This window comes from Boleophthalmus pectinirostris, unplaced genomic scaffold (genome assembly GCF_026225935.1).
Source record: "Boleophthalmus pectinirostris isolate CB_2022bp ecotype Guang Dong unplaced genomic scaffold, ASM2622593v1 HiC_scaffold_2, whole genome shotgun sequence".
Lineage (NCBI taxonomy): Eukaryota > Metazoa > Chordata > Actinopteri > Gobiiformes > Gobiidae > Boleophthalmus > Boleophthalmus pectinirostris.
In genome coordinates, this window is record NW_026571152.1 from 19,963,225 (window position 1) to 19,974,426 (window position 11,202).

Consider the following 11,202-nt stretch of genomic DNA (forward strand, 5'->3'; position numbering starts at 1 on the left):
CCCATACTGGATGTAATCCCAGACCATGATTTTTCTGCCACCAAACTTAACTGTTTTCTGGGTGAATCTTGGATCCATGTAGGCTCCAGTAGGTCTCCTGCAATATTTGTGGCAGCTGTGATGTAATTCAACCGAGGATTCATCTGAGAAATCCACCTTCTGCCACTTTTCCAGTGTCCATCCTTTTAGCAGAGTGTGGGCCTTGGCAAATGCCACACGGTTTTTTAATTGCCTTTTGTTTAGTGCTGGTTTCTGTGCACTGATTCGACCATGGAGGCCATTTCGAGACAGAATTCTACAAACTGTTCAGGTTGACCACAGGGACTTGAGGTGACCAGGCCTGGTGGAGCTCTGCTGCAGTGGAAAAGGGGCTGGCCTTGGATTTTCGAATCAACAAACGGTCCTCCCGAGCAGTTGTCTTGTGGGGTCTGCCGGACCTGGGCTTGTCAAAAACATCTCCAGTCATTTCAGATCTTTTTCTTATTCTTTGTACTTGACGCTGAGACACATTGAAGGTGTCAGCCACCTCAGCAGTGGATCTGGTCTTCAGCCTCTTGATAATTAACGCACTTGGTTTGTCTCAGGGTGGATCTTAGGCATGTTGTCAGAGGTCAAGTTGCAGTTGATGTGAAGGTCTGGTGTGCTGGGGTTCTTTTTATACACAAACACTAACTGACTGATCAGTAACTGATCATGGGTGAGGCTGTAATCTAGGATTGGGTGAATCATATGACAAGGCAACAAGACTTTTGTCTTGCCAAAATCTGACCTTTCTGTGTTCATTAAATGATCAATCTTTCTTCAGTGAAGCAAATTTATTTTAGTATATTGAGCATAATTTGGGAGGGTTTTAGCTTTCATATGAGACATTTCTAAAACCAATCGATTAATTTAAAGTCAGGTTATAAGTTTTTGTTTCTACAAAATGGATAAGCGACAAGACTTTTGTCAGGGACTGTAATCAAAAATAGCAAATTTATAAACATCTGTGTTTATATTTAACTCTTTTAATAAAAAATACCTCTAAAATTGAAAAAATTTCCAGAAAACTGAAGCCAGGCTATAATGGTGAACATTTTTATATGTATCCATTGTCTAAAATTGGAAGTTTGTAGCATTTTTAGTTTTTGTGTAGGATAACACTTAGGACCCTATGGACATAAATGTCCACTCATAAAAGCAGCAGTAAAATCATCATAGATTAATTTTTTTCCCCACACTTTTTGGGGGGGCTAAAATAAAGATCTGTTCCTGCTCTAATCAAAAAGATCACATTTATAAAAAATCATCAGGATTTTAACCCCTTTATAACCGGTTTCAAAACCTGAATTTGACCTTGAAAAAAATGACCTCTAAAACTGATATTTTTCAGAAAACAGAACTCAGGGTATAATGGAGTACATTTTTATGAGTTCTAGAAAGATTAAAAAGTTTGTCTAAAATAAGTTCTGAAAGGCCCTTTCCACTGGTTTTAAAGGACATTTCTGAAAATTATCTGAATTCTAAAGAATAAAAAAAGAATATAAATTTCAAAATCTTTAAACAACGAACAAATAAACAAATTTCCATTTATATTTGTTTTTTTTTAAACGAATGAAAATGATATGTTATTTTTATCATTTATGATTAAAATGTGTCTTTTGCCCATCATTCTACCCATTCTACATGTACTTGTTGATCTCACAGATTTGATGTGAATGTTTTTGTCCTGTCATAAAGGTGCTCTCTCAAAAATACAAGAGCCTTCCTCCATGAGTCCTCCTGAGCTCGAGCGTGGCCCACAGTCTGCCCGCCCCACAACACCATGCCTGGAAGACAGGAAGAAAAAGAAAAGGAAAATAAAATCTCATCATGCGTTTAATCCCTCAGCTTGATCTACACTTTGTGCCGTATGCAGTATGCTGACAGCATATTTGCTTAACATTTTTACAACTTCTCTTACACAGGTCTTGGGTGTAAAATGATCTGAAGTTGCTGGCCCGTGTGAGTGGAGAGTACGGAGGCTCGATCAGGTGACCAGCGTCGGGATACGCGAGCAGAGTGAGCAGGTGAATGTTCCCAGCCTTCTCCATCATCGCCTTTATCTAACACAAAACATCAACAACTTTAACTACCATAGGAATGAAATGTAAGCAACATGCAATCAAATGTCTACTAAAGTAAAGACTTCACAATTCCCAGCATTCAGACATTAAGTGAGACACAAGGACAATATAGGGAGAATAGCTACTGTTAAAATTCAGATAATAAATAAAAATCACATTCTTGATGTTCCATAACTTTGCTTGATAACTTTATTTTGATAACTTTAATTTGTACTCCCACCTGTATACTGAATATACCATTTTAAAATTAAGAGAGCTAAATTTATCTTTCAATATTTTCCACCTTACAAACTGCAGTAGCTGCTATGATATCCCCAAATACAGTGAACTCACATCCATAGCAGCTATAAAAGACGACCAGTTCTGATCATCCTGACTGACCACTAACAACAGGGGGCACTGCACACGTCCCATCTGCACATGAAGAAAAACATTTTTGTAGTAAAATAATACAAGACAAAACAATATAAATGTGGTTGCTGGTGAGATTGCCTTGAGTAAAACATACAAAGATCCCACATAAAAAGGGTTAGTAATGTTACTTCAGCATTTCTCCAGTGCTTTTCTGTTTAAATATCTATAAATCCCTCGTACTCACATCTACTTTGAATGCAGGGTCTTCAGGGATTGGCAGGAGCAGGTCATGCCATATTACTTCCTGCTTCTCATTGATGCGGACTTTGTCTTGATTTCTGAATACAGTTTTGTTACATGATAAAACATTTTACCCAAGCACAGTGCTATTCACCTTATTCCAGAAGTTTGTATGCACGTCCCCATCATCATTTGGGTTGTATTATTTTGCATGGGGCTGCCGATCTTAACAGAAAATAAGTTCAATAAAGACTATAAAGCTGTTTTAAAACCCCTAGACAGTTGGTGAGAAGTTGAGAGGTTGGTTTTGAACATGTTACATAAATGAACTTTATGTCATAATTACCATATCTTCTGCACCATAGGGCGCGCTCATAAGCCTCCAACCCCATCAAAAAACAACTGCCCACCCCACAATCCATAGCGCCCTATACACGAATCCACTCGGGTGTCCCAGCACGACTTCAGTAAACTACAAAGCCGCACCACCCGCGGCGCACGCAAACACGCACAGAGCAAACAGCGACCATGCAGTGAAAAACACTCGCAGCCACACTCATCACTCCACGTGGACAAGGAATGAAACGGAGGAACGAACCGAAAAAGCAAGTGCAATGTGTCACTTCTAGCCACAATTGAACAACTGAGTCACTGCAAACACGCCAACAATCCAGTGGTCCCAGACAGCACCCTCCCTACACGCCACAACTGAACAAAGCCGAGAGTCACCGTGAACGCGCCAAACAAAGTCCAACTAACCCATCTAACTGTTGTGTTTTGAAAGTCCGGTGCAGTTTATTTGTGAAAAAAGTTCGAAAATAGACCATTCAGTGACAGTGCACCTTATAATCCAGAGCGCCCTATAGTGCGGAAAATACGGTAAGATGCAAAACATTTCCCAAACTCTCCACTGAAATGAATGATATTCCTGTTGAACTGGAAGTGCCACCACAAGAAAGCACAGTTTAGCAGCATTTAGAGACAAAAGTGGGTGGGTCAGAATAAGGTGAATAGAATTAGGTACAAAGAGAAGTATATCACACACCTCGCAGAAAGAGCTGATGAAAAAATAAAAACAATAACAACTTGCAATGCAATCTTCAAACTACAAGGTCAGGAATATTATATTACACTTACATTAAATTTGACAGTGGATTTGTCATCTCCAATGACTTAAGCAATGGCTAAAATTAAATGATGATAAAGCTGTTAGCAGCAACATAACTTACATACTAAAGTAGTTCAATAGTTCTTCAACGCTGCCGTTCACTGGCTGAACATGACTTCCGTTGATACACACTGCACATCTAAGCTGAGAAACACAAAGAAACCACAGTGACATTACAGTTTTAAAATTATGCCTTCTTTCAAGTGAAATAAACATAATTTTTTTAAATTATTTGAATATATGAAAATCAATGTAGCACAAGTTCACTGTTACCTTCATGACCTTGGAGTAAGCGACCATTTTTAAGGTCATAGCTGTACCAAAAGACAGGCCCCACATGGCGATCCTGCTGCCCACAATCTGAGGATGCTGCTCCAGGAATTTATAGGCAGTCTAGAAAAGCAATAACAAGCTACATGTACTATCAAACATAATGGTCTAATGAACACCATGTAAATCATGATTAATTCATTGGTGGCTGGACTTTAGCCAACTTATGGGAAAATCTGTTCATCCATCTGTTTCAGAGTGATGAAAAATCATTCTTTCCTGTTCTTCCCTAATCTGGCCTGTGTGGAGGCTCATCAAAGATTTTTCTCAAATACAAGGCATCTTGCCTTGTCTAATCTGGGCATGGTAAGGCATCCAGGTATCAGTCGCTGCCCAAGTCCTGTTCTAAATGTTCATCTCCTCCACAGGCATGTGTTCTCCATCTGGTTAACATGTGGCTAATTTAGCAAGGAAACAAAAGTGTATCCTTCACTGCCTTGCACCAAATTACTCTTTCATCTAAAATGATGATTCTAAGTAGGAGCATGGACCCACAGTGCTTATGTTATATTTACATAATTACAATAAGGCATATACATTCAGGTGGTAGTGGTGAAAGAAACAGAATATAGGTGAAAAGTGTAAAATATGCACAAGTGTCCTTTCCACTGGCAAACAACTAGAGCACAGTGTCTTTGTTTTGAATGGTAAAAATGTCTCAAAATTTTGCAGATAACAGGAAGATCAAACCCTCAATAAATATTTTTATGTTGTGCTATTTCAGTGTGTACCCATTGTACCAATATTGAAGTAAGATTAAACTTTGATTAGATGTGGCTTACATAATAACAACCTGTGCCTTAGAACAACCTGTTCTGTGCTTTAATTGGGGGACATAAGGTCACTGAACCTTAAATTTACTGCAGCCTTTTTTATAATCTTGAACCAAAGTGATTTATTACCTAAAGATAAAAAGAGTGAGCTGCTCTTCCACTATTGTGATGTTGACACAGCAGCCTTTCAAGTTTCAAAGTTGACAAAATAAAAAAAGATCTTCATTACCTCAAAGTAGTCATTCTTCATACTTTTTCCAGTTGTCATTGTGACTTTATTGGTCAGATAATCCAGGGCCAGAGCAGCAAACCCATGTGACGCCAGTAAAGACGCTCTATACTCCACTAGATTGCCACCTCCTCCCCAGAGGTCCAGGACAGCAGGAAACGGGCCAGGTCCTGCATAAAATCTTCTGTAAGCAACAAAGTCGACCCCTGGCACACACTGTGCAGAAGGAGAGCCCACCTGGAGGGAGGAAGAGTGTAGCAGTGAGGTCGTGCTCTGTAACTGGTATCCTCTGGACTCCAGGAGCCATGTACCAGCGCTCCACCAGCACAGCAGCCAGACAGCTCTGCTCGTTGAAGCCCTCTGACAGGTGGCCCTGGTACACTGACACTGTCACCTCCAGAGGGGTCTCCACATTGGTCTTCCTCAACCTGAGCCATTATTATATTGCATTAGTCACACTCATTAGATACACTTTGCATTACATCTCCTACCCACTCTTACATCACATGTGCTGCTACACAAAAATACTGTAGAAAGAACAGTCACACATTATAATGTCTGACCTGAGTCCAGGTTTACTCCCTGGCACTGGTCTGAGGCTCCACAGTAATCCCATTGGTTCCACTCCTTCATATGTCCCACCCAGGCTGGGGTCCTCACACACTGTCAATGCAAAGGTGCACTATGTAACTTTTCAGATTTGAGGTCAGCCACCTGCTTGTCTCCATGGAGGTGTAACTGGTTTTACTGGAGAACTAAAATATCAGGTAAGTCTTGCATTTAGTCAATGACAGGTATACTGTTACTAATGGCAGAGTCACCTTTCTACAAATTTGACCTCTAACATGGTGTGCTTGCATAACTTGTCTTCAGGAAAATATATGATATATAATACATTTAATGGAACATTCCAGGCATTCTCCTTTGGAACAAGCAGGTGATGGGCCCTCCACCGGAAAAGACTGAAGTGAACAGGGGAGTATTAATACTTAGTGAGAGACTTACAGTTGAGTGTCCCGGTGCTGTCACACATGTAGTGTCCAAACGCCTCCCAGTTGTGTTTGTCTTCACTGAGGAGATGGGAGCGCACCGTCAGCTCAGTCCCAGGAGGAGCATTTTGGACCAGCACTTTAAACTTCTCATCCACAAGAGCTCGGGATGGGTGAACGGACAGCCGCACACCACTCGGTTTATTTGCCATTAATGCCAAAATGATCTGCAAAAAAAACATATTATTCTCATAACACGGATGTATATACCTGTGTATCTTACATTTGTTGTGATGTGAAGGTAAACACCACACTTTTTATTTATGAATTCATGTATTTACCTTTATTTAATGCTACCATGTGCAAGTTTTTTTCTTCTAATAACAGTCAAGATCCAATATGTATGTCCCATTTCTCAATTTGTGGTGATATGGCATTGAGCCAGGAATGCTCCCCATATAGCTTCATGTCTCTTTCTTGTTCATAGTGTCCAATCAAACACGCTCCATTTGAATTACAGATAGTATTTCACAAAGCCAGTCTTCAAAATTTGGTGGTGGTAGAATTCCATGCCAACAAAATTAGGTTTTTAGCCACCACCATCCCAAGCTGCAGCATTTATAGAACATCCAAATAGAGCTAAGCTGTAATCAGGCTTAATGTCTTTAGAATAACACTTAGAAAACCACTTAAAAATTGTACACCAAAAAGAAAGTAATTGTGGTCAAAACCAAATAAGATGATCAAGTGTTCCCTCAGCACAAGAACATTTATCACACTGAGAAAACACTGTTGGAAACTTTTTATGCAAATTCTGTTTTAGAATAGCGCAAGTTGTGTACCACCTCGAACTGGACAAATCAATAACGACTATTAATGGAGGAAGAATTAATCTTTCTCCCAGTGTTTAACTGATATATCAGAATTTAAATCTTCAACCCATGCTAAAATCATCAAGTGTCAGAAGTACAACTGAATAGTTTCAAATTATATTCAAACAATCCTGTTTTCCCTTCACTTCTGTCTCTTTGAAACATGAGCCTCCCAAGCCTCCTTCTCCCTCTCCCTCTCCCTATTCCCACTGTGGAGTCCTCTTTGCAGGTCCCTTCATCATTGCTTACAGCAGCTCCATTTGTACTGCAGTGGAACAACTCATAGATATATACATATATATAGATATAGATATATAGACAATATAGAACGTGGAATATGCCAGGGCTGCCCAATTTCTGCCTTCTTATTTTTGTTACCCGTGCAAATTTAGCCAGTTATATTAAGGACAGTGATCTTAATCCATTGTAGGAAGAGAACCTTGCTGATGACAAAACACTCTTTTTAAATGACTGTTCTCAGGTAAACTATGCTATTAACCTATTAACCACATTTTCCTTAACTTTAGGACTCAAGTTTAACTCACCCAAATGGAAACTATTCCCCATCAAATCTTGTAATTCCTTACAAATATCAGTAAAAAGTGAAATATTTGGATGTTAGTATTATAAAAGACAAAAGACAACGTGAGCACTTTAACCCCCTTGTGTTTATGAATTCAAAATAAATTTATTAAGTGGCTTAAAAGGGACTTACTGATCTCTGGTAAGGTTTTACTCTTCAAAGCTGAAGGGCTAGTTTATTCATATATGTACAAGTAGATAAAATCTTATCAGATTTCATCTGGAAGAAAAAAGCACACCTCATTAGGAAAAATTTAATGATTAATATTAACAAATGAAGTAATGGTAGATTTAACATACCAGATTTTCAGACTCTACATTCCTCTTTCAAAAATAAATGGATCTAAAGATATTTATTTATCCCAAATTCTTTACGGAACTTCATTTCAACACGTGTATTTGAAGCATCAGGAGGTCTAAACTTTATTTTGAGATGTAATTATAGCATCTTTCAATTAAATGTAACTTTCACAAATAGCTACTGTTATGTTGGTCTTTAGTATATAAGCACAACTTCTCACCACATAGCCTAAGTGTTACATATGGAATAACAAGGATATATGCTTTAAGCACAAAACTCTTTTCTTAAAAGGGGTTGACGATCTTTATACACCAACTATTTAACAACGAAGGCATCACCTACTCCTACAATGAATTTTTCAATGTTTACAATTTTCCATTAATGTAAGAGAATATGTAATTGTTTTTGACGCCATCCCTTCTGGTGTGAAAATGATGATGTTCACTTATGTACATGTTTCTCATGATGGCCCAGCTAAAACAGAGCTGTTTATTGGTAACTCTGACCCATTTTTAATCATTAAAACAAATAACCAATGTATAAAAGAACTTATCACAAGAGAGTCTTTCAGTAAACCAGCTTCTGTTTTTCTTTGGAACAACTCTGTTAGTGCTGTTATTTCAAAATGTCGCTTAAACGTGGATCATCTTTGCTCATTCTGTCACAGAGTTGAAGAAATGGTCACCCATGTGTTTTGGGAAAGTTCATACACTCAAATCTTTTGGATGACATATTTTTGTTTCTGAATAAAAAGCTTGATACAAACCTACATTGCAAAACACGCACTTTGTGGTGTCTTTGAGAAAGATATTCTTGTAAAAAATATATGTGTTGAACTAAATCTTAATCCTATCACACACAAATCCCAAAGCCATGAAAACAAAAGCACTTTGTATGGAATTTGAAATAGAAAATGTGAACATATTTATTATATTTCTACATCTGTATAATGCCCTGTAAATATGAATTATAAAGCCTCTAGCAATGTTATTGTTTATACCACTGCAAACCATATTACACTGTATATTTGAAATTAAATAAATAAATAAAATCTTGGTTTCACCTTCCAGATTTTATTATAGTTTTATGTTTCAGACACACTACACTCGCTGCAACTTCTTCTGGAGTTTCATGTTGTGTAACCACGCTGAACTTACTCAAGTAGCAGTCGTGTCTCGGCCGATTCTGGCTTTCATGCGGGGCTGTTGGCTGACTATATGTGGCTGACTGACGATCCGATTGTGAGATACTGTGTCAGTATCGAACTGCATACAGGTCACGTGTGGCTGTGGCAAGTTTGTCAAACCACTAATGGGCCTGACCCATGAACACAAGTCTGTTCCCCACATCCATCACAAAAAATGCGGGACACAGCCTTAATAAAGTCCAGAGGCAAACACACCGAACGTCTTTGTCGGCCCAGTAGCAAACAAACGACGGGTTTTCAATTCCCAGGATCCTTCCCCCAAAGAGCACTTCAGGTCAACTCCTCCGAAGCAGCGCCAAATATCCTCCTCCACCTTCCGCTGATGCAGATCACGTGACTGGCTCAACCAATCAAAAGCAGAGTTCAGCGAAATAGCCATAGTTTTTTTTTTTTTTTTTTTTTTTTTTTTTGTTTTTTTTTTTTTTTTTTTTTTTGTTTTGTTTTTGCTAAATTATATAGTACAAACAATTTGGCAATGTTAAATGAGCAAGTAAGCATGACAAATGAGAGGTCAGACAGGAACAACGTAAATTTAAGGGTTTAAGAGTTCATAGCTAGTGATAAGTCAGAATGATTGCGTTCTCGCTGTCCTTAAAGGTGAGAGAGGCAAAAAAAAAAAAAAAGTTTCAGCTCTTTGATAAATGCTATAAAAAGGGGTTTATGTTTCAAAATTTTGTTTATGTGGATGAAAAATGTGGATGAAAAAAGTATAATAATAACATTCAAAAGTAGTTCATGTATTTTATCCTTACATAGAAGTCCAAATAATAATAATGTCTTTCTTGGTGAAGTCCTTTAGATGGATTATTTTACAGAACAAACAGAAGTGTACATCTTCCCATCAAGTAATACTCTTTACACATTCAAAGAAGAGGTGCTCTGTTGTTTCTACGTCCACGTCACAGTAGGAGCATTTATTATATTCTATACCAGAGCATGTTCTGATGAATTCACTGGAAGGGTAGATTCCACACAGAGTTTTATAATGAACTTCTTCTGCTTTTGGAGGAATGGGGAGTCTAAGATAAACTGTTGTAATTTTGATCTTTTCTGGGTTGTTAAAGTACTTGGCAACATCGTTTGGGTTGTGCACGAATGGATATATGATTTTGTTAAAACATTTTCTCAATTCAGAGTTAGTAAATTTTTGGGAATTATTTTCCATTAATCCATAGTTTGGGAATTTGTAAAGAATTATGGTCTATGGCATTATTACTATTGCTGATTGCTTTTTCTTTTTGTTGACCGGAAAAAGGTGGAGGGAGGATGGAGCGTGAGATTGACAGGCGGATCGGTGCAGCATCGACAGTGATGCAGTCGCTGTATCGGACTGTTGTGGTGAAGGGGAGCTGATTCAAAAGACAAAGCTCTCAATTTACCATTCAATCTTTGTTCTTACCCTCACCTATGGTCTGGGTAATGACTGAAAGGATGAGATCGCGGATACAAGCGGTAGAAATGAGTTTCCTACGCAGGGTGTCTGGGCGCTCCCTTAGAGATAGAGTGAGGAACTCGGTCACAGGGGAGGAGCTCGGAGTAGAGCCGCAGCTCCTCCACGTCGAGAGGAACCAGTTGAGGTGGCTCGGGCATCTGTTCTGGATGCCTCCTGGGCGCCTCCCTTGGGAGGTGTTCCAGGCATGTCCCACCGGGAGGAGGCCCCGGGAAGAGCCAGGACACGCTGGAGGGACTATGTCTCTTGGCTGGCCTGGGAACACTTTGGAGTCCCCCCCGGAGGAGCTGGAGGAAGTGTCTGGAGTGAGGAAGTCTAGGAATCCCTGCTCAGACTCCTGTCCTTGCCACCTGGCCCTGGATAAGTAGAAGAAAATGGATGGAGGGAGAGCCACTGAGGGAGGCATGCTCACCTATTGAAAACCACTGTGTTAGACAGTTTAGGTTTAAGCTGAACAATCTGAGTGAAGTGTTAACTGGATGTTATGCCGCTTTTATGGGTGTTTAATCATTTACTTTCATTTTAGCCTTTGTATCCATTTGCTTGATATTATTGGGTTACACTTGTAATATGATTGGTATGTTATTTTGTTGTCTATTTGT

At 39.0% G+C, this 11,202-nt stretch overlaps 1 protein-coding gene across 2 annotated transcripts; it reads right to left on the reverse strand.

Annotated features, from left to right (window-relative positions):
• Positions 1 to 1,388: 1,388 nt before the first annotated feature.
• LOC110169331 (acyl-coenzyme A thioesterase 1-like) lies at positions 1,389 to 9,524 on the reverse strand. 2 transcript variants are annotated; one of them, XM_055155792.1, is made up of 12 exons: positions 9,101 to 9,524; positions 7,776 to 7,862; positions 6,205 to 6,415; positions 5,763 to 5,862; positions 5,437 to 5,627; positions 5,200 to 5,369; positions 4,141 to 4,260; positions 3,929 to 4,011; positions 2,704 to 2,797; positions 2,439 to 2,519; positions 1,943 to 2,084; positions 1,389 to 1,808 (listed from the first exon to the last, which is right to left on the reverse strand). In XM_055155792.1, the coding sequence occupies exons 3-12, from the start codon at positions 6,398 to 6,400 to the stop codon at positions 1,681 to 1,683; spliced, it is 1,305 nt and encodes a 434-aa protein (XP_055011767.1). In that variant the 5' UTR covers positions 6,401 to 6,415; positions 7,776 to 7,862; positions 9,101 to 9,524; the 3' UTR covers positions 1,389 to 1,680. The 2 variants fall into 2 exon arrangements, with proteins under 2 accessions (XP_055011767.1, XP_055011766.1); XM_055155791.1 differs by lacking the exon at positions 7,776 to 7,862 and having other exon boundaries at positions 9,101 to 9,520.
• Positions 9,525 to 11,202: the final 1,678 nt, after the last annotated feature.

What these genes read in the sequence shown, in the direction of transcription:
- LOC110169331 (XM_055155792.1), bottom strand. Translation starts at nt 6,400, where the DNA reads ATGGCAAATAAACCGAGTGGTGTGCGGCTGTCCGTTCACCCATCCCGA. An exon ending in TACACTCTTCCTCCCTCCAG is followed by an intron (nt 5,370 to 5,436) that starts GTGGGCTCTCCT and finishes GATTTTATGCAG; the next exon opens with GACCTGGCCCGTTTCCTGCT. An exon ending in CTTTTATAGCTGCTATGGAT is followed by an intron (nt 2,085 to 2,438) that starts GTGAGTTCACTG and finishes GTTTTGTGTTAG; the next exon opens with ATAAAGGCGATGATGGAGAA.